Source organism: Phyllostomus discolor, chromosome 11 (genome assembly GCF_004126475.2).
Source record: "Phyllostomus discolor isolate MPI-MPIP mPhyDis1 chromosome 11, mPhyDis1.pri.v3, whole genome shotgun sequence".
Taxonomy (NCBI): Eukaryota; Metazoa; Chordata; class Mammalia; order Chiroptera; family Phyllostomidae; genus Phyllostomus; species Phyllostomus discolor.
In genome coordinates, this window is record NC_040913.2 from 64977136 (window position 1) to 65005088 (window position 27953).

A 27953-nucleotide genomic window follows, 5' to 3' on the forward strand; every position below is an offset into this window, starting at 1 on the left:
CGTTTGAGATTTTTTGAGTGATAGACATGGCTCTTATTTAAGGTGGGCCTGTTGGACCACACCTGAGTTTATGCTGAAGAGTTGACTCAGGGTAGGGGCCTTTACACCAGGAATTTGAGATTAGAGTTGTTGGGCAGAAAGGGGGCAGCAGATTGAGTTCAGTCACATGGACAGTGATTCCTTTCTTTATGCAAACATAATATGAAAGACCCCCATACACTCAGGCGAGCTTCGTGGTTGGAACACACACAGGTATGCCTGGTGGGGGGCGGGGGGTGGTGTGTGTGTCCTGACTGATCAGGAAAGGGCCGCAACTCCTCCTGGGACCTTCCCAGACCTCGCTGCTTGTGTTTCTCCATTCATTTGACTGGTCCTGATTTGTATCTTTTATAATAAACTGTAATTGAAGGTATAGTGCTTTCCTAAGTCCTGTGTCATCCTAGAAAATGATCAGACCTGAGGGGTTGGTGGGAACCCCCAAATTTGTAACCAGTTGGTCAGAAGTGCCAGTGGCATGGGAACCCATGAGCCTCCAGCTAGTGTCTGAAGGGAGGGCGGTCTTGGGGGCGGGGGGGGGGTCTTGCCGTTTAACTGTGAAAGTTGCCCACCTCCAGGTGGTCAGAATTGCACTGCTGCTAGTGTCCAGGAAAATCGCAAAGGGGTATGGTATCAATGTCACCCTCTTTGGACATACATACTCTCCTACGATACCTGTCTAGACCCTTTGTGAATCCTACTTCAGGGACCATATTTCAAAGGGAGATATCCTAGTTCAGGGGGTGGGATCCTAATTTGTAAATGGTTACATATGGAGTGTCTTGCTGTGACCAGGCAGGGCATAATAAAGCTAACTTTGATATACTATTTGGCTGCAATACCATAACCATTTAGGTTTTCTTCTACAATCATATTATAGACGAGCCGACTATGTTGAACCAAGGAAAACTGTGTCTGATATACTAAAGTAAAAAGTAACGATAGATTACAGCAACATAAAAACATATTAAAGAGGGATCAGGTGCAAATTTAAGGTGAATAAAGCTATAGAGTTCTCCGTACTTCAGGGTTTTTCCTCTGTGAATTTAAGTTTATAATAAAAATGTTTGTATGTTTATTAAACAAACCCCTTTGCAGTGTACAAGTTGGGAGGTGGGAAGTGAGCATGTGCCTCACTGTATTTCCCAGCCCGGTCTCCAGAGTTCACCTTCCTTTCATTCTTTTGGACTTTTCTCCCTCTGCATGTAAAATAGCAATCGCAGAGATGAGAATTGCTAACATTTCTTGTATTCTAGCTCATACAAAGCAATGTATTATGCTTTTCTCCTGATCAGCTTCCTCCTCGGTGCCTGCCACACAGTAGGCATTTACTAGATTTTTTTTCTGAATGAATTTATTATCTGGTGTAATCCCAAAACAACCCTATTCAATAGATTTCTATTCTTTTTTCTTTCTTTTTGCTTACATACAGAAATTTATTTCTTAAAGTTCTGGAGGTTGGAAATGCAAGGTCAGTGTGCCAGCAGGTTCGGTGTCCGGTGAGAGCCCACTTCCTGGTTTGCAGACAGACACCTTGCTGTGTCCTCCTCACGTGGTTTAGAGAGAGATTGTCTCTCTCATTGCTCTTTCTTTTTACTTGAATTTATTGGGGTGACATTGGTTAATAAAATTAAATAGGTTTCAGGTGTACAAGTCTACAGTATACCATCTGTATATTGAATTGTGTGTTTACACCCCAAGTTGTATCTTCTTCCATCTCCATTTATCCCCCCTTCCCCTTCTTATACCTCCCCTCACCCCCCTTTTCCCTCCCGTATTCACCATACTATTGTCTGTGAGTTTTTTTTGTTGTTTTTGCTTAATCCCTTCGCCTTTCTCACCCAGCCCCCCAAAACCCCACTTCTGTCTGACAGCTATCAGTCTGTCTCTGTGTCTATGGATTTCTTTTTATAAAAGTGAGAATTTTTAATTATTAAGTATTATATTCATTTTAAAGACTTTAACCATCTATAATCACCATGATACAATATGTGTGTGTGTATATATATATAAATATCCATTGAATGTGCTTGAAGAGGTATAATTGTGCTTTGAAATATGCAACATGAAATATGATTTGCTATAAAACACAAAGTAATCACACACAAAAAACACTCAGTTTGTTTTAATAAGAACCCATGGCAGATTCTGGAATGATTGTTGCAGGCATGTCCCTAGTCACGTTGGACTTCTCCTTCAGCTTTGACGGGAGCGATGCGGGTTCCACAACACCAGTTCTAACGTCTCTCTGAATAGTTTCTTGCTTCAGCTTTGTGAGGCTCTGTTTGATCTTCACCGAAGGAGCACCATCCGTCACACTGCTACCCGTTTCTTCCATGTCTTTCTTCAGTAACCTCAGACAGCAGACTGGTCCTTTCAGTCACTCCGCCATTTCCTTGCTGGTATCGTTCCCTCGCCTTACTCAGTTGTGCTTGAGTTGCATGGTATTCTTGAACCAGGTGCTCAAGCTGATTGTTGATGTACTTTTCTCAGCTGCCAGTCTTTTCCAGAGTCCTCTAATTTCATTTGGAGTTTGTCCAAAAATCCCTTGGTCTCCTTTAGAGGAGGCTCAGTTCCACTTTCGTGCTGGTGCGTTAGGTCAACATGGAATCTCCAATCCCTATTGTCAGTCCTAATCATGACTTCCAGTTGTGGTAGTACACATGTTGTGGAACTTAAAACATTGAAATCAGTAAAATTTTCTTCATTGCCTCTTCCTCAAATTCTTCATCCACTTTCTTTAATGTTAATACTGCATCATCTTCTGGAACAATTGCTTATTATTCTTCCATTGGATATGTTGGTCTTTTCCAGGTGAAACCAATATGTTTTAACGCCTATTCAGCTAAACAGTCAAGAGTACAGCATTGCTGCTCTCCACAACCTGACTTTAGTTTTGGAGGGGGAAAATCTGCAGTTCTCTCAAATAATGGAAGCTCAGATAATGTCTTAGAGATTGCTAAGTAGGGTCATCATATTCCTGAGGCTGCTTAAAGGGCTGTCCTGCATCGTTAATTAACCAGGTGGCAAGAATGCAAATTGTGTAGAACTGTTCACTGAAGTTGGTAGGCAGTGCAAAATAGTGTCTGGATGGGGGCTTCAGGTTGTTCTTTCCGAGGAGTTCCTTCTTATAGAGGAGCAACTTCAGCTTCTTCACCAGGTCCTTCATCACTACAGAAAGGTGGTAGGCTGTGCCAGGGCCCTGCTCCACGACCACCTCTCCAGCCCCTTGCCATGGGACCAAGATACTCCATCCTCCAACCTGCTGACATGACCACTGCTGTGGTGGCCACTGTCACAGAACAGACAGACAGAGCCCAATGCTGGCTCCAGCTCACAGGTTTCGGTGGCCTGAGTGGCTGCAGCTGAGGCTGCTGGCTTTCCATTCTTATCCTTTTTTTTCTGACAAAGAAATTGAATCCTACAGAAATTAAATTACATTCCTGAAGTGGTCATGTAGCAAGTAAATTGTTGAGTTTTTTTAAAACAACTTTATTGAGATGAGGTTTTTACATACCATACAGTTCACCCGTTTAAAGTGTACAATTCATTGTACACTTTATTGTACTATTGTACTATAGTTTCTAATATTGTTAATATAACGAGAATGGTTTGCATGACACTAACGCAACCTGGCAGCCAAGGAGAGTGGACTGGAATGTGTATGTGTGAACAATGACAACTTCATTGTAGGGGTGGTAGATGCCGTTGAGTGAGCATGTATACTGTGTGGCCATTGCATTAAAAATGACTGAGCAAGTAGAGCAACAAATCTGCATCAAATTTCACATGAAGCTTGAACATTCCTCCGTAAAAACTATTTGCATGATTCAGAAGGCCACAGCCATGGGCAACTGGTGATTGGCAGCTTCATCAAGACAATGTACCCTCTCATGCATCACATCTTGTGCAGAGTTTTTTGGCAAAACATCAAATCACCCAGTTGACTCAGTCCCCTTACAGCTTAGATTTGGCATTTGGTGCCCTGTGACTTCTGGCTTTTCCCAAAATTAAAATCACCTTTGAAAGGGAAGCGATTTCAGACCATCAATGAGATTCAGGGCAGCTGATAGTGACTGGGAGAACTGTGTGAGGTCTCAAGGTGCTTACTTTGAAGGGACTGAGGCATCATTGTCCTATGTACAGTGTTTCTTGTATCTTGTATCTTCTTCATTAAATGTCTTTATTTTTCATAGTACATGGCAGCATACCTTCTGGACAGACCTTGTATTCATGGAATTGTGCAGCCATCACCATGATCAATTTTAGGACATTTTTGTCACCTAAGAAAGAAACGCTATACTCGTTAACTATTACTCCCTGTTTCTCTCAACCTCCTCAGCCCCTGGCAACCACTAATCAACTTGCTGTCTCTGTGGATTTGCCTATGTTAGACCTTTCATGAAAATGGAGTCATATAATATGTGGCATTTTGTGACTAGTTTTGTTCACTCAGCCTAATTTCAAGGTTCATCCATGTTGAGTAGTGCCATAACTTCACTATCTTTTACTGCTGTTTCGTATTCCATTATATGGGTAGACCATATTTTGTTTACTCATTCATCAGTTGATGGATGTGGGTTGTTTCCAGTTGTTGGCTATCATGGACAATGCTGCTGTGGACATTTGTTTACAGGTTTTGTGGTAACTCACGTTTTTGAGGAGCTGCCAATGTTTTCCTCCGCAGCAGCACCACCTGTATTCCCATCAGCAGTGTGTGAGGGTTCTGATTTCTCCATGTGCTCTCCAACATTGTTATTGTTCATCTTTTTCATTATTGCTGTCCCAGTAGGTGTGCAGTGGTATCTCGTTGTGGGTGTGTGTGTTTTCTCATTGTGGTTTTGGTTTACATTTCCTGGATGGCTGATGTTGAGTATTCTTTTAAGTGCTATTGGTCATTTGTAGATCTTTGAAGTATCTATTCATATCCTTTCTCTACTTAAAAAATTACTTGTCTTTTCATAATTGAGTTTTTAAAATCTTTATATTTTCTAGATACAAATCCTTTACAAATACAAATTTATAAGTTCAGAGATAGAACTTACAAATATTTTCTCGTTCTGTGGGGTACCTTTTCCTTGATGGTACTGTTTGTACCACAAATTTTTAATTTTGATAGTTCATTTTATCTATTTTTCTCTTGTCACTTATGCCTTTGCTGACTTGTCTAAGATGTAGTTTCGCCTGCCGCAAGATTTCTATTTTCTTATGAGAGTTTATTGTTTTAGTTCTTACGTGTAGGTCTGTGGTCCATTTTAATTTTAGTTTATGGTATAAGGAAGGGGACCAATTTCATTCTTTTGCAAGTGAATATCCAGTTGTTCAAGTACCATTTATTGAAAAGACTTCTTTCCTCCAGTGGATCGTCTAGGCATCCTTGTTGAAAATCAGTTGACATAAATGTCAGGGTTTACTTCTGGGCTTTTGTTTCTGTTTCATCGCCTATACAGCTGTCCTTGTGCCAGCACCACACTCCTCATTCATACAGCTCTGTGGTAAGTTTTGAAATGGGAAAGTGTGGAGCTCTTGAACTTTTTCTTTTCAAGATTGTTTGGCCTAATTCTGGGTCCTGTGCATTTCCATGTCAGTTATTTAATTTTGTATATTTATATATTTTATATGTTATTTTATATTCATTACATTTATTATATCATATCTTATTCATTTTATTTTACATTAATTATAATACTCAATATTTTATTTATTTTTTAATTGTTATTCTGTTACAGTTGTCCCAATTTTTCCCCCTTTGTCCTCCTCTGCCCAGCCTACCCCCTGCTCCCACAGTCAATTCCCACACTGTTGTCCATGTCCCTGGGTCTTTCATACATGTTCTTTGACTAGTCCCTTCCCCTTCCTTCCATCATTTTCCCCTCCCCCATCCCCCCTAGCCACTGTCAGTCTGCTCCATGTTTCTATGTCTCAGACTCTATTTTGCTCTTTAGTTTATTTTGTTCATTAGATTCCTCTTATAAGAGAGATCATAGGATACTTGTCTTTCACCTCCTGGCTTATTTCACTTAGCATAATATTCTCCACTTCCATCCATGCTGTTGCAAAAGGTAGGAGTTCCTGCTTTTTTCCTGCTGCATAGTATTCCATCATGTAAAAGTACCACAGTTTTTTAATCCACTTATCTACTGATGGGCACTTAGGCTGTTTCTAGCACTTGGCTATTATAAATAGTGCTGCATAAGTTCTTTTGAATTGGTGTTTTGGGATTCTTAGGGCATATTCTCAGCAGTGGAATCGCTAGGTCAAAAGGCAGTTCTATTTTTAATTTTTTGAAGAAGTTCCATACTGTTTCCACAATGGCTGCACCAGTCTGCATTCCCATCAATAGTGCACTAGGGTTCCCTTTTTTCTACCTCCTCGCCAGGTCTCGTTTGTTGATTTATTTATGATGGCCATTCTGGCGGGTATGAGGTCATCTCACTGTGGTTTTAATTTGCATCTCTCTGATGGCTAATGATGTTGAGCATCTTTTCACATATTTGTGGGCCCTCTGTATGTCCTCCTTGGAGAAGTATCTATTCATGACCTTTGCCCATTTTTTAGTTGGATTGTTTGTCTTCCTGGTGTTGAGTTCTTTATATATTTTGGGGCTTAAACCCTCATCCATTGTATCATTGGCAAATATGTTTTCCTATGTGGTTGGTTCCCTTCATTTTGGTGATGGTTTCTTTAGCCATGCAGAAGCTTTTTAATGGGATGTAGTACCATTTGTTTATTTTTTTCCTTTGTTTCCCCTTGCCCTAGGAGGTATATTGGAAAAATATTCCTATGTAGAATATCTGAAATTTTACTGCCTATGTTTTCTGCTAGGACTTTTATGGTATCACAACTTGTATTTAAGTCTTTTATCCATTTTGAGTTTATTTTGTTGTGTTGTGTAAGTTAGTGGTCTAATTTCATTTTTTTTTTGCATGTACCAGTCCAGTTCTCCTAACACCACTTATTAAGGAGTCTGTTTTTACTCCACTGAAGGATCATGCTTCCTTTGTCAAATATTAATTGGTCACAGAGACATGGGTTTATTTCTGAGCTCTCTATTCTGTTCCATTGATCTATGTGTCTGTTCTTAACGCCAGTACCAGACTGTTCTGATTACAGTGGCCTTGTAGTATAGTTTTATATCAGGTATAGTGATCCCTCCAACTTTTTTTCTTCTCAAGATTACTCAGGCTATTTGGGGTCTTTTTTGCTTCCATATAAATTTTTGAAGTGTTTACTGTAGATCAATGAAATATGCCATTGGTATTTCAGTGTATAGGGATTACATTGAATTTATAGATTGCTTTGGGTGGCATGGACGTTTTAATGATGTTAATTCTTCTAGTCCACATACAGGGTATATGCTTCCATTTATTTGTATCTTTCTCAGTTTCTTTCTTCAGTATTCTGTAGTTTTCTGAGTACAGGTGTTTTATCTCCTTGGTTAAATTTATTCCTAGGTACTTAATTTTTCTTGTTGCTATGGGATTTTTAGCTATGGGATTTAACAGTTCCATTGTTCAATGGGATTTTTTCCCCTTAGTTTCTATTTCTGATAATTCATTATTGGTATACAAAAATGCCATCAATTTCTGAATATTGACTTTATATCCCTCTACTTTGCCAAGTTCACTTATTAGGTGCAGTAGTTTTTTGGTGGAGTCTATAGGGTTTTCTATGTACAGTATCATGTCATCTGCAAACAATGACAGTTTTACTTCCTTCTTTCCAATTTGGGTGCCTTTTTTTTTCTTTCTCCTGTCTGTCACTGTAGCTAGAACTTCTAGTACTGTGTTGAATAAGAGTGGTGAAAGCAGACACCCTTGTCTTTTTTCTGATCTTAAAGGGAAAAGCTTTTAGTTTTTGTCCATTGAGTATGGTGCCTTTATTTTGTTGAAGTATGCTCCTTCTATTCCCATTTTGCTGAGTGTTTTTATCATAAATGGGTGTTGGATTTTATCAAATGCTTTTTCAGTATCTATTGATAATGATCATGTGGTTTTTGTCCTTTATTTTGTTTATGTGGTGTACTGTGTTATTTTTTTAAGATTTCATTCATTTATTTTTAGAGAAGGGGAGAGAGAGAGACAGAGAAGGAAAGAAACATCAACGTGTGGTCACCTCCCTAGAAACCCCCAGACTAGAGATCCAGCCTGAAACCTAGGCATGTGCCTTGATTGGGAATTGAACCAGTGATTCTTTGATTTGCAGGCCAGCACTCAATCCTCTGAGCTATGCCAGTCAGGACTGTATTATGTTTATTGATTTGCAAATACTGTACCATCCTTGCATTCCTGTTTTAAATCCTACTTGATCATAGTGTAGGATCTTTTTAATGTATTGCTTGATACATATTGCCAACATTTCGTGGAGGATTTCAGCATCTATGTATTGGCCTGCAATTTTCTTTCTTTGTTGTGTCTTCACCTGGTTTTCGAATTAGGTTAATACTGGCCTCATAAAAAGAGTTTGGGAGTCTCCCTCTTTTTGAATTTTTTGGAATAGTTTGAGAAGAATAGGAGTTAGTTCTTCTTTGAATGTTTGGTAAAATTCGCCTGTGAAGCCATCTGGCCCAGGGCTTTTGTGTGCCAGGAGTTTTTTGATTACTGCTTCTATTTCACAAGCTGTTACTGGTCTATTCAGGCTTTCTTATTCTTCTTAATTCTTTTTTGGAAGATTGTATGTTTCTAGAAATTTATCCATTTCACCCAGGTTGTCCAATTTCATGGCATATAGTTGTTCATAGTAATTTCTTAGAATCCTTAGTATTTCTGTGGTGTCAGTTGTTACTTTTCCATTTTGGTTTCTGGTTTTGTCTATTTGAGTCATCGCTCCTTTTTTATTGCTGATTTTTGTTAAAGGTTTGTCAATTTTGTTTATCTTTTCAAAGAACCAACTCCTGGATTCATTGATCCTTTGAATTGTTTTTTTTTTTTTTTAATTCTATGTTATTTAATCCTGCTCTGAACATGATTATTTTCTTCTTTCTACTCTGGGCTTTGTTGTTGTTCCTCTAGTTCTTTTAGATATAGTGTTTGTTTATTTGAGATTTTTTGGTCTTCTTTAGGTAGGCCTGTATTGATATAAATTTCCCTCTCAGGGACTGCCTTTGCTGTGTCCCATTTTGAACACAGCTGGTTTTGGGTTGTTGTGTGTTTGTTTTCATTTGTTTCCAGGTACTTTTCAATTTCTCCTTCAATCTCATTGTTAACCATTCATTGTTTAATAATATGTTCTTCAGATTCCATTTATTTGAATGTTTCTGAGTTTTTTCCTTGAGGTTGGTTTCTGGTGTCAAGCCATTGTGATCTGGGAAGATGCTTGATGATGATTTCAGTTTTCTTGAATTTACTGAGGCTTGTTTTTTGTCCTACCATGTGGTTTACCTTTGAAAATGATCCATATGCATTTGAAAAGAATGTATATTTTGCTGCTTTGGGGTGAAATGCTATATCATAATACACTATAATATATTTATAATGCTACATCATAATATACTATATATAGCATATATAATATATATTTTAGGCTGTTTACAGCTTTTCCTATTACATTCATGATGTCTTGAATATTTCTATATATATATATTTGTCCATTTCTCTTAGATATTTTCTGTAGGATAATTTTCTACAAGTTGTGTTGCTGAATCAGATTCAATTGCTGAATCTATTATCAATTTGCCATTCCACCAACAGGCTACCCTCGCCAGGACTCTGCTCTGGGGTGCTACCATTCCTCCTCGCTTCTGCCTGGTCTCCTACACGAGGATGCTTTTTGTTTTATTTTATCTGTGTCTTAGTAGAGATGTTGCACAGCCACTCAGCCATCCTCCAGCCTTTTCTGACCTGGGTGTGGCTTGTTCATTCCTGTGCCACTCTTTTTTATGTTAGATTATTTATTGGCTGAAGTTCTGGAGAGTGGTGGTGATATCATCAGCCAGTCTCACCTGGAACTGTTGCCTTGTTCAAAGTGTGTACTCGTGGCTCTGACTGCTGCTAACATCAGCCATCCTCACAAATGCAGGAAACGTTGACAGGTTTAAATGACAGTGCACTTCATACAAATCCTCTGAGTGATGGAAGCAAGTCAGTCGTTAAATGGGTGACTTTGATGCATAACTCTGTTTGGTGCTCTTAACTGTGCCAGGAGACCTGAGTGTTTTATGATGTGGTATATTCAAATACATTTCCCAGTGTTTGAGTACTCACTTTAGGCTACTGTTTTTTGTAAGAACTTTAATAGGAAAAATACAAAGAGGTGAAGGACCACCACAACACGAAACCAAAGATAAAAAAATCTGAATTAGCAAAATCCAAATCAGTTTTAATAGTCAAGCCAAACTAAAGGGAAGCAGAGTATTTTCATTGTTAAAGTCGGAAATGGGCTTCCATGAGGCTCCTCTACCCTGGTATCCCTTTGAAGGGGCTTTTGAAAATGATCCCTATGCTCTGACCAGTGTCAGCAAAATGCAGCTGGGACTGTGGGACACGGCAGCTCGTGCTCTGTGGGGTTTCACGTTTCCTTTCAGGATTATAACCTAATTAAATATGTGTGCATTTATCTTTCAGTGTTTTAAGTTATTTCTGCTTACCATACATTTTGTTTTATTCTCCTAATGTTTTCTATCAAGTGTATCAGCTAGAGATCATTGTTATATGCTGTTGCAGTATATAATGTTACACTGGTTCATCATAATAAATGACCATATGCTGATTGTATATACAGGGTGGGTCAAGAAAGGTTTACAGTTGTTTGTGTGGAAATTAATACAATTAATAAATAATACAAAATGAACTCTGTTTCTCATATTCACAACTGTAAACCTGTTTTTTGCCCCAACCTATATATAATTTTTTTAACATAAAACCTCTGAAACTTTTAGTATAACCTTTTCAGAGACCAGTGCTGTTTTGTGCATTATGATGGTGATTCATTATTGTAAAACACAGGAAGTATTATGAAAAATACATAAAAGCTGATGGTTTGGGGAATTCCCAAGACTTGAGATTTCTCATTTCTGAATCCTGAGGATTGGTGTCCATCGGAAGTTTGGAGATGCCAGCTTGAGGTTGTCCTTCATGGGCTAGCCTGGGACCCAGTGCTGTGTGTAATGTTGCCCATGGGCTTATGTTTTCAGAGTGACCTGGGCCCTGCCTTACAAAGGGACTCTTATCAGTCCTTGGGATCTTTTCTATTTATTTTAAATAATTGTTTTATTATTTTCTGGCTATTTGTTGATAAGCTGATGTTGAAATTGGTCAAGGAACTGCTTGGCTTTCTTTTCACTCTGAGAGATTATGGCCTTGTTGCTGAACATAGCTTTCTTTTCTCGCAGGGCATTTTAGAAGCATCAAAGGCCAGAGCCATCCCCATCATCATTGATGCAGTGAGTGTGGCCTGTCCTCTCCTGTCCCCTCCTCCCAGCCAGGTGCCCAAGGCCATGCAGTAAACAGGAGTCCTTATTTTGTGCAGGATGGGCTGTGGCTGATCGCCCAGCAGCCAGCCCTCATCCAAGGCTACCAGAAGGCTGTTCTCACGCCCAACCACATGGAGTTCATCAGACTCTGTGAAGCTGTGGTGAGTTTGTGGACCATGTGAAAGACAGGGTGCAAACCCTCTGTATCCTGAGGGGGGGCGGGGACACACTCTGAGGTTATGCACCCACCAGTCCCTGCCAGTGCATCTGCTGGGACAGACTTGGAGATGTTGAGTGGATGCATGCATATTCTGTGATGCATTTTCACACATTAACAGTGTTTTTCCCCCCTTGGTGACACAGGTAATGATGGGGCATCTTCCAATCAGTGCATCTTTGATTGGATGAAAGGAAGGGTGGTGGGCTCGGGTCAGTCCGACCCCCATGCTGTATTCTCTATGCAGATGACTCCATCCTTACCTTACATTACCTCGTCTGAAATGTGGATAATGGTAACATCTGCCTCATAGGGCATGTGAGGATGAAATGAAATAATATGTGAGGTCTGTCCAGAAGGTACCCAGACGTGTAATATGAAAAAAAGACATTTATTAAAGATAATACAAGATACAAGAAAAATTGTACATAGGACAGTGATGCCTTAGTTCCTTCAAAGTAGGCACCTTGGGACCTCACACATCTGCTGCCCCATCATATTTTCTTGAATCTCATTGATGATCTGAAATCTCTTCCCTTTCAAAGGTGATTTTAATTTTGGGAAAAGCTAGAAGTCACAGGGTGCCAAATGCCAAATCTGGGCTGTAGGGGGCTGAGTCACCTGGGTGATTTGATGTTTTGCCAAAACACTGCACAAGATGTGATGCGTGAGAGGGCACATTGTCTTGATGAAGCTGCCAATCACCATTTGCCCATAGCTGTGGCCTTCTGAATCATCCAAATAGTTTCCATGGAGGAATGTTCAAGCTTCATGCAAAATTTGATGCAGATTCATTGCTGTACTCAGTCATTTTGAATTGGATGGCCACACAGTGCACATGCTCACTCAACAGCGTCTACCGCCCTCACTGACTAGTCCAGTGAAGTTGTCATTGTTCACACATGCACTTGCCAGTCCACTCTTCTTGGCTGCCAGTTTCTATCAATGTCATGCAAATGGTTCTTGTTATAGTAACAGTGGCTGGAGTTTTTCCAGACAGACCTCATATGTAAATTCATGAGTCTTTACATATCAAGTGCCCCATGAATGTTAGTGTATTATCATTCAAAGTTGAATCCCTTCTGCAAACCTTTAAAATCCTAGCCATGAGCAGTGGTGTTCTTTACCATTGGCCTAACAAGGTAGGGGATGGGCACCAGAGCATTTCTGCCTCCAGCCCCTGTGTTGGCATCCACCTGGAGGACTTTCTGCCTGTGATGTCCTGGGCCTCTTTCCAGCTGGTGGATGGAACATGTGTTTTTGTGTGTGGGGCCATCTTGTGCCTGGGGGAGTCCCTTAGATATGAGAGTCTGAGGTTCAGGATGGATGGGGCAGGGTATTTGTTGTTATCCATGTTTGTGGGCTCTTTTTAAAAAAGTGTCTTTGACAGCTTTGTTTGTGGTCCTGCATTGTAGCTGAGAGACCCTGTGGATGGCAGTGATCGCCGTGGAGCTGTGCTGAGACTCAGCCAGGCCCTGGGGAATGTGACTGTGGTCCAGAAAGGGGAGCAGGATGTGATCTCTGACGGCAAACAGGGTGAGTGGCTTTGGGCTTCACCTGGTGTGGCCATGCTGGGCATAAGCCTTAGGAAAACCTCATCCACACACAGTGTCACAGGTGCACAATGTGTCACACATTTGCACATCACATGTGGTCCCTCATATCTTACACACTCACACATCATATGCATCACGTGATCCACAAACAGGGACTTCCTGATGAGCTTGTTAATCACAACTTCTTCAAAGTCCATTTTTATTTCTCACTGTTTTGCAAAGGGAAGTGATAGTCATCAGTGCTGATCTTAGTTGATACCAGGTGCAGTGGCTAAAGTTCTGTTCATGATACAAGAAGCAGCCCAGTGGGCAGGCGACTGGAACAGCAGGTGGTGCTCCAGAGTCCTCGGCCTGCCACCTCTGTCTTGCCTGCAGCATAAATGAATTTATTTGAATATTTTACTCTGTTTTGTCCTAGTTTATGAAAATGACTTGAAAGTGAAGAAACCCTCAGAGCTGACGGTAGTGGGAATCACTAGGTGCTGAATGTGGCAAATCTTTCAGTCACATTCTTTCCACGGAAGCCTGTGGCCTGTTGAGTGAGAGCCAGATGGCTGTCAGCATTTACTCGTATCTACACGGTGCATAATCAGAGGAGTATAACCTCTCCAGCTCCCTGAAAACAGAAAAGTCTGATCTGGAGGCAAAGTGTGCACCAGTTCTTTTAACAGAGAATTCAGTGCAAAGAACTGTCGCCTAGGTAAAGAGTGTCTGTCAAGGTCACAGAAGTCAGGACCAACAGAGAACAGAAGGCACCTTTAGTCATGTCTGTCTGACTTTGTCTCTTTCCTATGCCAGGCAGGAAATGGAGTGAGTGTCTCTGGGGGGTCCTGAAACCTTTGGGCTCTTTTATTGCTAGAAGGTGCTCTAGATTCTAAAATATTTGGACCATATAACAACCTATTTCCAAGATAGGAATTCCTCATTACACATGAGGGTTACCAGCTGTGTGCAGACAGGGGCTCAGGTGCTGTGCATATCTCCTTGAAGGTGGACTCGTTGGAGTGTGAGAGGTCTGGAGCCTGTAGGACGGACAGCCTGTGTGTTCTTCCGACCTCTCTTAGCAGATCCTCCGTGGTTCTGAGCCATAGGTCCGCTGACCACCATACTAAACAGGTTCTTCTGGGGCAGCCCGACTTCTGCCTGCCTTGGTTTCCTATCCTTATAAAAGACAGGCTTCCTTGTTAGGAACAACTGAGGAAGACCTGTGGATGACCTGGAACAGCCCTCGCTCTAACACCCATCTCACTTCTGCTCTGCAGTGCTTGAGTGCAGCCTGCAGGGCAGTAACCGCAGGTGTGGTGGGCAAGGAGACCTCCTGTCTGGCTCCCTGGGCGTTCTGGTGCACTGGGCACTCCACGCCGGACCTGAGAAGACAAACGGGTATGGCCACATTTTCATCTGTCCTGCTTTGAAATTTTTGGACTGTGTAAGCTGTTTTAGTGGCCCATACTTTTCATCCATGGCTGGTTGGAACATTCCAAATGAAATATTGGTGTTACTCTTACATGGAGGATATTCCAGGGCTGATCCCAGGGCTTTCACCTGGGGAGCTTTTACTCCATACGTCTGGGCCCCGTCCCGTCACTGGGTGCCGATGGGCTCGGGGGCACCCCTAGCCTTTAAAGCTCTCCCATTAACACTGATGTGTGGCCACGTTTGAGAACAGTGTTTTAGGGTGTCCAATGCATACCTGCTGTAAAACAGGAAATTAAAATAAAAAATATGCAGGCAGAGGTAGAGCTTACCTGAGTAGATGCTGTCCTGAAAGGTGAGTTTCCTTTAAGGGGCAGCAAAATTCTGAGATCTGGGCTTTGACCCATGTCTGCTGTTACATGACAGCTTTATGAGTGAATTCCAGCAGTTCCCACCCCTCTTCGAACCCCGTTTCTCTTCTCTGCACCCTTCATGGGGGCTGCGCATGCCAGGTTGGGACGTCCTGGGCCTGGAGGGCCCTGCTTGACACCTGGTAAAGTAGTGTTGTGCTCGTGAGGTTGAGGCACATCTGCCAGGCAGGGAGCACCCACCCAAGTGGGCCCAAGGGGCCTGTGCGTGGGGGAAGAAGAGCCGTAGCGGGAGTCTGGTAGTGACAGGAAGAGCCTGCATTCTCAGATCGTGGTCAGTCCCTCACATCTAAACTGGAACCACTGAGTGCTGCTCCAGTTTTCACCAGGGGAAACTACTGTGTTCTACCCTTTTTCCAGACGGTGGGTACTTCCGATATGCCTTTTGTCAGGGAATATGAATATCAGGGGGGCTGTTGGTTATTTTAATTGTAGTAAAGCTACCTTCTGCCTGCCTCAGTGGTGTATCAGATTAGAAATGGTCAATTTGGGGTCTCAGGGTGGAAACAGGAAGGAAATCAGGGCCTTTGTTGTCTTCTGGCCCCTGATGTCTGACAAAGCCATGAGGGGGAGTGTCCCACCTCCCACAGCGCCTTGCTAACGCCTCTGTCCTCCAGTTTCAGCCCCCTCCTCGTGGCTGCCTTTGGTGCGTGCTCCCTCACAAGGCAGTGCAACCACCAAGCCTTCCAGAAGCACGGCCGCTCCACCACCACCACCACCATGATTGCAGAAATTGGACCTGCGTTCAGCAAACTCTTTGAAACCTGAGCCGGTGCAAATGGGAAGAAAGTGGGCACCACGATGGAAGAAAATGTATTTTTAATGGGAAGACCCACGTTGGATGTGTCTGAACCCCCTGGGTACTGGGGCAGCATGGCTGTTTGGGAGTCTAGGGTACATGGGTTGATGTAGGGAATTTAAAAATTGGGAATGCAGCACTTTTTGGCTAAACATGCAGTTTTGAAATGTTATAATGACACTAAACAAAGTACTCCTGAACTGTTCTTAACTTCCTAGCAATAATGAAAACATGGAGAATCATTTGAGAATGAGAAAACCTTTAAGCAGCTCTACTGAATTTGTGGGCTTGTTCCAAGATTGCAGAATTCTGTTTTAGTTTCTTTGAGCTTATCTCTTCTCATGCTGTCTACCAAGGCACTTCATGTTTCTTTTATTTATGCAAGAAGTTCGTCTTATTAGATAGTTCTTTCAAAGGGATCAGTTGGTCATTTCCAAACATCTTTGAGAATAATGAGTTTTGCTTCTTTTAAACAAAATTGAGATCCACCAAAAAATACGGCATTTATTCTTTAGCTTACTTTTTAATCAGTGATTATGTTGAAAAGGTCTGGGCAGAAATACTAAGCATTGGTTGTTTTGGTTATTTGGTTCAAGTATTTAGAATAATCAGTGATCTGTTTGACCTTGGAAATCTTTTTGGAAGCACCATGGGAAAATCCGAGGAGGAAACTTAACGGGACACTGATACCTGAGGGCACAAAGGTGGGGGCTCTGAAGCACTTCGAGTCTTACACTTTCATGTGTCCGTGCCTGTGCGCACAAGTGCGTGAGGTGGCTGACGGGGCCCAGCAGAGGGTGCCTGAGTGGCAGGGATGCCCACTGGTGTGCTCTGTTGGAAGGAAGCCTTCAGGATGCTGTCTCTGGTGGTGGACGGTGCCGGGAGGGCCCTGGGGGAACTGAACAGAGCAGAACAGCAATCCTGGTTTGAAAATGGGTGAGTGTGTACTCAGGAAGATTTAGATTCCATTAAAGAAGTTGATACATCTGAAATTGTTGTAAATGAGATGTTTTATTGCCTTGTTAGCCTCTGGTTCACTTTTGTTTGATTGTATGGGTGTTGGTTTGTTGTTTTGTTTGTTTGTTTGTTTTTGTTTTTGGTAGCCTGAGAGTGACTTGTTTTCTGTCATTTTTCCGTGGGGTTGGATTGCTAATACATGCATTTGGGTGTACAGTTCCTCCAGAAGTCTGTCTGCCCTTGATGCCTGCGCTTGGATGGAGCTCTGTGGCTCAGACACATCACCCCAGTGGGTCCTGTTTCTTTAGAGCAGTCATGAACTTTTGAGATTTCTTAAAAGATATATGCCACTATTATTTCACATCTAACTCTAGAAGTTTTGCTGTCTACATGTGAACTTCTCCAAAAAAACTCATGGACATTTTTCCTTTGGGGAATTGTGTCTAAATCCTAGTGATGTAAAAGGCAGACCTGGCTTATTTCAATGTAGAGCTTTATATTTTTTCTTAAATAGCCAAAACCCATCTTTCCAATTTCCTAAGTTGAGGACGTTGTCAGGTACTAGGGAGATAAAAATGTTTAAGTTTATCTAATGTGTTTTTTTTTACCAGTGTTTACCAATATTATTAAAATGAAGTAATGTGAAGAATAAGCCTGAAATGTTGCCATTTCTTTACATAAGAAATCCAACAGCCACAGGTGCTATTCCTGTGCATTTGTTACTTAAGTTTTTACTTTGAATAAGGACAAAATCCCTTTGCTTAAAAAGGAGATAGGAAGTATACCCACGTAGCCAGGGACCAATACTTTTTTAAATGAAGTTTTGAAATTGTTTCCTTGTATTTTTTAGTAAACCCAAGAGTACCCACTAGTTTAGCTAAGCACACTGTCGTACTGGGACTGGGAGAGCTAAGTCCCTGAGACCAGGATAGCAGCAGGACGAACTGGGTGGGCCAATTAGGCATCAGGGGACAGGCTGCTTCCGCAGTCCTGAATGGACCCTATTTGGATATCGCCTTGTAAAGGGCCTGCCTGCCATATAGGGACTTCCCTCCACCATGTGCTAATTGGGTCACTTTAACAAGTCAGCTTCCAAACGAGCATCCTTATCAGTAGACTAGGAACACCAATGCCTTTGAGGGTCATGAAGATAAATAACAAAGTGAACATAGCTGCCAAGCCACACCAAGCTATGTACAACTGTGCCCAGAATGAGCTTACCTGCTGCCTGAGGCTGCACCGGCCAGGACTTGAAAGCTGGGGGAATCTGCAGGAGGGTCACCCTCGATCCTTCCAGTTCACTGAACAGCTACAGCTCCCCACCAGCGGCAGAAAGGTGAGGAGACCAAGACCAAGGCCATTTGGCTGTCCCAGGTTGTCCGCCATGCACCTCCAGTGCACTTGGCCTCCTGTCACACCCCTGTGTCTTGCTCGCACCCCTGCCACTCCAACTCCTCCAGAATAACCATTCTTTAGTTCATCACTGCCCAGCACTTGAGGTCCAGGCAGCACAGCCAGATACCCCCAAGGTCTCCATGGAATAAGGGTGTCCTGGAATCTGCCGCCCTGCTGTTCCCATTCACATGTGCTATCTGCCTTACTATGACGTCTTCTGAGACTCCCATTTAAGACTTACAACCTGGGTGCTGGGCTCACGGACACAGGCTGGCTGGGTTATATCACAGATGATGCTGGCTGATTAAACTGCACTTGAATCTGCAGCTGTTGGTACTACAAAGAAATCTATTTCTTGCCCTGGCTAGTGTAGCTCAGTGGATTGAGCATGGGCTGTGAACCAAAGCATCGCAGGTTCGATTCCCAGTCAGGGCACATGCCTGGGTTGCAGGCCATGCCCCTCAGCAACTGCACATTGATGTTTCTCTCTCCCTCCCTTCCCTCTCTAAAAATAAATAAGTAAAATATTTTTTAAAAATCTATTTTTTAGCCCTGGCTGGTGTGGCTCAGTGGATTGAGTGCTGGGTTGCGGGCCAGGTCCCCAGCAAGAGGTGTGTGAGAGGCAACTGATTAATGTATCTCTTGCACATTGATGTTTCTCTCCCTCTTTCTCCCTCCCTTTCCTCCTCTCCCAAATAAAAACTTTTAAAAAATCAATTTTTTAGCCATAGTTAGTAACGCACCAATGGGATTGTATCAGTTTGATTTATTTTTTTTGTTTTTTTAAATACACTTTATTGATTATGCTGTTGCAGTTGTCCCATTTCCCCCCCTTCACTCCCCTCCACCCTGTACACCCCCTCCCACCCACATTTCCCCCCTTTAGTTCATGTCCATGTGTCATACTTGTAAGTGATTTATTTTAATGTTGACTAAATAGCCACAACGGAAAACTTTAATGTAAAGCTTCTATAGTGACAAGCAAGCACAGACCGCATTGTGAGCCTGTGGTTCCCGCTTCACGCATCTCAGCTCCCAGCTTTGTGGTCTTCTGACCTCTGACCCAGCAGTTCCCAGGTGGATGTGCTGCTCCTGTCCTAGAGGGGAGAAAGAAGGTCCTGGCTGAGCAGGCTCACTCGGCTCAAGGAGTAAAAGGGTGAGATGGTCAGGGTTCAGAGTGACGGAGCACTGCCCATGCCCTGATGCTTCCGCTGGTCTGGGCCGCACTAAAGGAAGCAGCTGGATGCTTAGAAACAGTCACACTACTGTCTTCCATTGGCAGGCTGGGGAAGGGCCACTTGGGGCAGGAAAGGGGACTGAGCAAGAATGCAGGTCTGCTTCTCTGTCCACCCGATTCCTCGAGTACACATGTCCCTGAGCCTCAGTGTTGCCCCAGGTTCTGACCCTCTCCCAGGTGCCCCCATGCTCAGGGTCCCTCCTGGCTGACTTCACCCCCTCATATTCACCACAGGGTGGGTTTCCGTGCTCACAGGGACTGACCTTTGACCTTCCTGTGTTTGTGTGATGCCAGCTGGTTCACATAGCATCTCAGGGTAGTAATCTCAGGCCCATTGTCGTTGGGCCTCTGTGGCAGTGGCTCACCTTAATACTGATGCCATGGATAGCAAGGTCCTGGCGCAGGGCATCGCATGCCTCCAGCAGGGGCTGCCTCTCCAGGAGCACCTGCCTCCGGGCCTCCTTGGTAGCCTCTCCCGTGGCCAGGGCGAACTGTCGGACCTTGAGCCGGAATCGGACCAGCTCCTCCACCACGCTGTGCAGAGTGGCTGAGCTGCTGTCCCCTGAAACAAACTACACCCAAGAGGAACGGCGTAACCAGCAAGATCCTGGCAGCAGCCAAGATGGCCATACCTGACGGGCTGGTGAATTCTGGGCTAAGCCCATCCAGCATGTGTCCTCCCCAGGGCACTGCGGAGAACCCTCAGTCAGCTGTTTTCACGGGCCTTGGAAGAGAGGCTGTGAGGTTCCTGGCCATCGGCAAATCACTTTCCTCTCCTGAATGTCTGTTGCCCAGGCAGAGGTCCGGGCTCCCACTGCAGGGCCCCCACTGCAGGCCTCGCAGTAATCCAGGGGTGAGGCCTAGAGTTGGCTTTCCTCCCTCCAATTCCAGACTCTAACTTAGAGCCCAGAGCAGCTGCTCCACAGATGTGCTAACATCTGAAGATGTTCCATTATCATCTAGCTCAATAGGCAGAGCTGAGAACTCCAAGCCTTATGGGCCAATGGAACCAAATCCATTCACTTGAACCAAATATTTAAAACAGTAGATATACTGTAGATATACCGCATGGCACACACACCATGTTTTCACTGGATGGTTGGAGACCAGCAGTCTTGATGCACCGCTGGAGAGAGGGGTCTAAACTGCGCCATGTTGCCGGAGGGCCTCTCCCTCTACACAACTTCTTCCATAGTGGAGAGGAGCCTAGTGGCTATCAGTGTTTGTGTGTGTAAAAGAAGAAACAATCCCAACCTCGTACTTTTGGGTCAAACTTCTTAAACCTCATATGGCCCCCAATTACTGCTCTGTACCACTCCAGGAATAGGCCGTTTCTCTGAGAAGCCTGATAAAGATAATCTGTGTTGTAAAAACGTGAGTCCAATGTGGGCTCCAGTGTCACCCAGTGAGGGAGGTGAATGAGCTATTTCTGACAAGGGCCAAGCACAGCTCGGGCCAGGCATGCCTTTTCTTACTCAAAACGGGTTCTGGAGAGTCTCATGTGAAAATTAACAGGCTTTGCAAAAACTTGGGTCACCTCAAACTAGTCACTTTGTACAAACTGGCCGGCAGTCCCTGGACAGCCTAGGAAGGGACATTAAGCCTACTAAATAATCGATGTCTAGCAATAAAACAAACTCGGAAATCACCACAAAGACACTGCAATTTGTGTTAAGGTCAGAGAAAGTCACTGTACTTAAAGGTCGTAAGAGATGTGCCCCAGCTTACAGGCAACACCCCCTATCATGGCACAGGGGCAGCCAGGAGACAGGCCTCCATGACTCCCACCTCCAGCCAAGTCCCCCAGGTGGCAGGCTCCCCCAGGTGCCAGGCAGCTGAGCTGACATGGCAGCTCCCCCGTTGAAGCAGCGAGCAGCTGTTCCGTGCCAGCGCCTGATGACAGCAGCAGAACCTGGCAGTGCTGTGAGGGAATCTGGGAGCAGTGGCTGACTCCAGCGCCCCTGTGACAGTCACTCCTATCTGTAGTCCAGACCTTTCCCTGTTAACAGCCTGTTCACATGCTGTGTTTTCTAAAACAGCTATTTCAGCCCGTTCCTTTCCCCATCCTCAGCAGTCCTAAGGCTGTTAGGTGTAGCAGAGCAACGTGGGCCCTGTGGAGAAGAGGAGGAGGGCACAGAGCCCCATGGGGTGCCCATGGAGAGGGCAGCCTGCTTAGGGGGCACAGCCTGAGGGGTGGAAAGGTTGTCTGGGCAGGAAGGGATGGGAGGGTCGGAGCTCCAGAAAGTGAGGAGGGCATCCCCACAGTGGGAGACTGTGTATTGGGAGAGGAGCATCTAAGGAAATACGTTCAGGATACTGGAAAGCAGGTTTCTCACTATCAGAGAGGGAGTTACGTGCGAAAAGGGAGGGAAGCAGAATGAACCCTTTGTTGGGGGACTGGAGTTGAACTGTTGGTGGTCAGCCCGGGTGTCAGTCAGCGTGGAGCGACTCAGGAACGAACCTGGACACCATGTGCACACCATGCACACTCCTCCCAGCTCTGCTCCCCAGGGGCTCCGAGCAGCTGCGGCCCAAGCACAGCGAGCACACATGACACTCAGACCCTACCTGCTAAGAGCAGCCAGGCCCCTCGGAGAACTGGCCGAGTCCTGGCTTGGTGCAGAGGAAGCACCACAAGTTCTGAAGGGGGCCCTGCTGCCACAAAGGGCTCTTTAGGAGCATGGGGGAGCCCAAGGGTCGGGACTGGACTGATCTCTGTCGGTAGGAGACACGCTAAGGGGCTTGGCTGGCAGCTTACTCTCAGGGAAAATGTTCTCTTACTGTAGTCTGTACATTTGGAGATTCTTTCTAAATAAAACAAACAAACAAACAAACAAAAACCAAACCCCAAAACGAGTGCATACAGAACTGATGACACACCACTCTGTGTAGCTAAGATGTGCTACTGCTTCTGCTCAGCACTGTTACAATTTCAGTTAATAAATAAGATATTGCTCTGGGCGTTAACTTTTTAAGGAACATAATATGTTTTAAGCATATAAGTAAATTTGCCATTATAATTATCCACTAAAAAGGGGGGGGAAACGGTTCTTATTGTACTGGCTTGTAAATGTCCCACAGCTGAGGACTGGAGAGAAGGCTGTACCTGTCGTTCTGCCAGAGAAATTCCAACCGTCTCAAAGAACTGCTCAATGTAGGAGATGATGGCGCCGAACACGGCAGGGCTCCTAGGACCGCGGGGTTCCTGTGACAGATGACCACAGAAGGCTTTTTAACAGCAAGGGACACTCCATGGAACGGAGCAGAGACCTCACAGTTCCCTTCCACCTGTCCTGCCCCCGTGAGGGCAGCGTCCCGGCAGGAGGCGCTGGACTGAACCCTGGAGCTGCCCCTCCCTGGCAAACCAAACCACCACGGGGCAGGGCCTTGATCCTGCCCGAGTTCACTGACCTGGAATCTAGGGGTGGGTTATGGTCTGAACACTGTGTCTCCCCAAACGCATACATTGAAACTTAACCCCTAGCATGATGGTATTAGGAGATGGGGTCCTTGGGGGGTCACTGGGTCATGAGGGCGGAGCCTCATCAATGGGACTGACACCAAGGCCCCGAGAAGGGCCAGGCTGGGTGGGCACAGAGTCAGGCTCCCAACACAGGGCTTCCTCCGCTACTTCACGTTTTAGCAGCAAACTCAGATTCCTCCTAGCGAACCGGAGGGTTACAAGTTCCTGTACTGGCAAACGTGTAGTGCCGACTCGCAGTGTGCTGGGCCCTCCCTGTGCCCCACTTACACCCGTGTCTACTTCTCGGGCTCAGGGAAGTGGCTGTCACTTTTGCAGGGCCAACGGGACAGGCCACATTCGGTGTGAAGCAGCTTCAGGAACTTAAGGGAAGGTTAGTTAGGAGAGGCCTGGAAGCCACCCGCTGTGGGAGATGGAGTCACTCGAGGGAGTTGGGAAGGTGGCATCTGTTCCTTACAAGGAAAAACCAACCAAACAAAATCTTTACTTTGGGGCCAGGTCCTCGGAGTTACCTTAGTGACCACCTTCAGCTGTCTGTTCCCCTGGTGAATGAGATCCATGATGGCATCCACTGCTCCGGGTGTGTCAAAGTCATCTGCCAAGGCAGCCTTCACCGCAGCCTTGGTGTGGCTGAGCCTTGGACAGATGAGGAGAAACAAACACGTCCTGCACTCAGGAGCAGCACGCCTGTGTCCCACTCCCGCGGCCTCGCTGCAGCCCTCCCTCTGCTTTCCTCCACCCTCGGCCCCCTCAAGAGCAGTCCCCAGGGCGATCAGCCCCTTCCCCTCTCCTTCCCAGCCCACGAGGAAACTCGGGCCCTTGGCCTTCCTCCTCCTCTTGCACTTCAGGCCCCGTGTCCTGCGGCGCCGTTGTGTCCCTCAACCCTCCTCTCTCACTCTGCACATTCGCACCTGCACACCCACCACCCGTCACTGGCCTCTCCCAGGCTTTATCTCCACATCCAACTCCCTGACGCCCGTCTTTGCTGGTCCTGGCCTCACTTCCTTTGGATTCCCCCCTTTCTGGGGAACAACTGGGGTCTGGGCCACCTCACGGCTGGGTGGCCCTGGGAAGGGTTCTGGCCACTGTGAGAGGAGGTGTCCACATCTGGGCCAGAGTGTTGAACGGCGGAGGCGAGGCCCCTGGAGCCCTCGCTTCCCTCCACTCTGGCACGCTCGTGGTGACAAGGGCCTCTGTCCATTCATTACACACTGATGAACACCAGCGGGAAAACTCATCCAGGCACACATGTTATTTACAACCTTCACAGCCCCCACGAGGCAGGGCCTCCTCATTCCCCACCAGTGGGACCACAGAGCCTGAGGGAGCTTCCACACCCACACTCCCGAGTAAGTGTCCTTAGCCTCCAAAAGCCTCACTTCCCTCTAGGCAGCCCCATGTCCGGCACCCAGGGCTCTCTGGGCAAATCTTGGGATGGCACCTACCTCTCCCACAGCACGTCTTCCCTGATGGGGCCGCACACCAGCTGCCCCTTCATGTAGGCCCGAGCATCCTGGACAAACGCAGCCACAGCCAGGAGGAGGTGCTTTGCTTCCAGCACGGTGCTGTCGCTGTAGTCGATAGCTGAGGAAGGGCGGAGGTGGTTGGTTACCTGGGGTGCCCGCTGAGCGCGCCCACACCCAGCAGACCCAGGCTTTCTTCTCCAGGCCGTCCTCGTGTTACTCCAGAAACCCGAGTGGAGAAAGGACATAGCTGCTTCCGATCCTGTGCCTCCTCGAGGCCCGTCCCAACCTGACCATCCGAGGGTCCTGACGGGAGTCTCACCACCTCAGAAGAAACACGGAAAACCTCTCCCAATGCCTTTTGGCTGAGGGGGCTCATTCCCGCTGACCGATGGACACATAGCTGACTCTGCCAGCTGGCAGAGATCCACTTGGGTGCATGAAGCAGCTCAAAGGCCAGCTGGTGCCATGAGGGCTTTGGGCCCAATATTTCAGGAGAAGGGGGGAGGATTCACCTCAAACTCAGCATGGTAGAGTAGGTGATGACAGGAATACTCACTCCACCTGGGCCAGCCCAGAGCCTAGGCCCCCCCAAAAAGGGCACAGCCAGAGTGGTGGAGGTGTGTTAGCTACTCCCCGAGTGGTGGGGGTTGGTTCATGTCCTGGGGCTATCATGCCTCAGCACCACAAGTCTGTGGGCTCACAACAGCAGTTCATCCTCTTGCAGGTCTGGAGGTAAAAGAGGCTGAAATCAAAGGGAAGGTCCTTCCTTGTCTCTTGCAGCTTCTGGTGGCCCAGATGTTCTTGGTTTGTGGCTGCACCACCCCAATCTCTGTGTCCTGGTCATATAGTCATGCCCAGTACCCAGGCTGAGGAGCCTACCTGTCCCCAGAGGGCACCTGCTCCTCCTGCAGTGCCAGACATAAAAACCAGAGGCCATATTGCTCTGATAGTGGCCCAGTCAGACAGGGCAGTGCAGCAGTCCCCAGACCTCACCTTTCAGGGTGAAGAAGAGCCCCCTGGCCCCGGGCACACAGTGCTGGACGGCCCTCCCAGAGCAGCACGCAGTATTGCGGCGCAGCAGGGACTGCCCACTCTGGACAGGACCCCGTGTTGAGGGCTCCTGGTTTAGTCCCTGAGTGAGGACGGCCAGTCCAGCTGTCCCTGAAGCAGGTAGTGGAGGGCACTGTGGGATTCAGACTTGTCCAGACCCCACAGTAAGGGAGAGGTGGGGGAGTGGACGGAGAGGACTGACTAGAAGACCCACGGCCTCCATAAGCTTCTGGAATCTTCTGGCCAAGTGCTGCTATTATGCTTAGTAGTGCATCCTCGGGCTTACTTTCAGAACCAAACCTTAAGGGATGAAAGCAACCACGCTAACCAGACCGTGCTTGTCACACAGCCAGTATTTGGGCCTTCCCCACATTCTGTCAGAATAGCCTCTCCCGAGCTGCACACAAGTGGACACTGTGGCCATCCCCTCAGAAGGCCTCACTGTTCAGCTCACCTGACCTGTAGCTGCTCCGCATGCAGAAAAACCGGAAGACATCAGGGGAAAACATCTTCAGAAAGTCCTGAGAGAGAAATACAGGAGATGGATAATGCTTTTCTTTCACATTTGTATCACTTGGAGGTTACATTATTTGCTACAATTATGTGAGCTATCTCACATATCAAGAAACCAGGAATGTTTATGAAAAGCTTTCATTTGTTTCCAGATTCACTCTCAGCACCTTTTCCTGCGATTTCCCTGCTGAGTTGTCACCTTCAGTCCAGTGTCTGTGGGAAAGGCGGAGAGGACAGGCCTGTTTGCCTGGAGTCCATGCTCCGCATGGGCCAGATGGGAATCAGCTGTTGTTGGCCTCGAGAGCTCTTGACCACGACAAGGTTTTCTCACCCAAGTCATGGGAGGACAGGGACACAACCACGCAGCCTGGGAACCGCAGAGGGACTGTGCACAGGAAAGGATGTGGAGAGGAGGGGCGCACAGCTCCTGGCTGCGTGAGAGGGACAGGGTCCCAAGAACAGGAGGCTGTCCAGAAAGCTTGGCCATGGTAACATCAGAACAAGCAACTTCCATGACCAGGGTTGGACTGAGGGGCAGGGCCCAGTTCTCTGCTCCCAGTTATTTGTAAGGTTTACATGGTGAGGGAGGAGGGCAGCTATAAGCAAAATGCTTCCCCAAGAGCCTTCACACTCAGACATCCTACACACTGAGGCCAGCCAGCACCCTCCAGGCACAGAAAGGCCATCTCTCTGGTTGGGTCCTTCTGAGCTCACCAGACCCTCGCTGGGCTCCTCTCCTGCCTACAACTCAGAAGACAGAACTGGCAGCTTATCCCAGATGCTTCTCCACTGCCCTTCTGGCCTGGCCGCTCCTCTTTGGAAGCCACCTGGGCCTGCAGGCATGAACACCATGAGTGGGGATGAGGGCTGGTCACATCAAGCCCCCACTCTGGGCCCTCATATCACTGGTCTCATGTGGCGGTGACACGACATGTGGGGGCTGATGGAACCCACATTAGAGACACAGTGTGCAGGTCCCTACCTGAGGGGGAGGTGGCCTCACTCAGTCCTCCCTGGAAAGTGCTCAGACTCCCATGGCTGATCCTTCCAGAGGGTGGAGGGGGATTTTGGTTTGGCTTTCACCAGGTGGGGGACTCCCACCACCACCACAGGTGCTGCAATAGCATCAAACCCCCCCCCCCCCCCCCCCACCGTCTGGCTGCACCTGAGGCAGGGCGGCGGTGGTCATTCTCATTCAGGGGTGGCATTATTTAGGAAGCTGCTCCTCTAATACTCTCATCTACGGGTTCTCAACTGGGTATCCTCAGATTCCTAGGGCCCATGGACAGAATTCAGGAGGACAGAGAGGTGTATAAATTAGATGAGAAAATGGCCACACATATACTTCTAACTGTGATATTCCCTCCCACAGTCAGTGTAAGCAGTGAGCCACAGTAGGTCCGGTCACCCCGGCAGTCAGGGTCTTCATCACGCACTCCTGCTGCTGCACCAGCTCCTGGCATCCCATGCCCACTACTTATTTGAGATGATCAGGCCTGCTGCTATATTTTGTTAAATATTCACCAAAGTCAAGAAGTCCATATATTCAACACCTTCTATAACCCTGAGTATTTCATTTAACGTATTTAAATACATTAAATTCTGAGGAAGAATCCACACACTTCAATGGGCCATCAAAGGGATCTCTAGGGGTAAAAAGTGAAGAAGCTCCATCAATCTGACCTTTATCGGTAATAAGGCTGGTTTTTCAATTTCCTTCTGTCTGTATCCCATGTGTTCCTTCCCAAATTGTAAAAAAAAAAAAGTATTATTGTATTTTGCCATGTATAATGCGCACCCATGTTTTATGCCCAAACTGTCAGGAAAAAAATCTTTGTTTTAATTTTCCTAATTCAATTTATTTATTTATATTTAGACACTTGTTTTTTGTATTATAAAGGAATTTTAGAATTTATTTTTAACATATTATGGTACAAGATATTTTATGTAACAAATAATTAGAAAACACAAGAACAGATGCAAAGTATTTCA

General features: G+C 45.9%; 2 protein-coding genes and 1 pseudogene across 9 annotated transcripts in view; 1 reads left to right on the forward strand and 2 right to left on the reverse strand.

Annotated features, from left to right (window-relative positions):
- The window catches only part of NAXD (NAD(P)HX dehydratase), a 35684-nt gene extending 19337 nt beyond the window's left edge, over positions 1-16347 (forward strand). For all 6 annotated transcript variants that reach the window (XM_028526784.2, XM_028526783.2, XM_036011462.1 and 3 more), the window contains 5 exons: positions 11366-11416; positions 11503-11607; positions 13079-13199; positions 14482-14602; positions 15681-16347. In XM_028526784.2, the coding sequence (XP_028382585.1) occupies positions 11366-11416; positions 11503-11607; positions 13079-13199; positions 14482-14602; positions 15681-15831 (549 nt within the window). In that variant the 3' untranslated portion in view covers positions 15832-16347. The remainder of the gene's footprint in view (positions 1-11365; positions 11417-11502; positions 11608-13078; positions 13200-14481; positions 14603-15680) is intronic.
- LOC114508791 lies at positions 2013-3468 on the reverse strand (annotated as a pseudogene).
- Positions 16348-18964: 2617 nt separating the features above from the next.
- CARS2 (cysteinyl-tRNA synthetase 2, mitochondrial) overlaps positions 18965-27953 on the reverse strand; it is a 51235-nt gene continuing 42246 nt past the window's right edge. For 2 of the 3 annotated variants that reach the window (XM_028526516.2, XM_036011457.1), the window contains 6 exons: positions 25903-25969; positions 24378-24516; positions 23445-23568; positions 22558-22656; positions 19817-20023; positions 19135-19311 (listed from right to left, as the gene is read on the reverse strand). In XM_028526516.2, the coding sequence (XP_028382317.1) occupies positions 19243-19311; positions 19817-20023; positions 22558-22656; positions 23445-23568; positions 24378-24516; positions 25903-25969 (705 nt within the window). In that variant the 3' untranslated portion in view covers positions 19135-19242. Of the gene's footprint in view, positions 18985-19134; positions 19312-19816; positions 20024-22557; positions 22657-23444; positions 23569-24377; positions 24517-25902; positions 25970-27953 lie in introns of those variants that run through there. The other variant, XR_004899923.1, reaches the window with a different exon arrangement.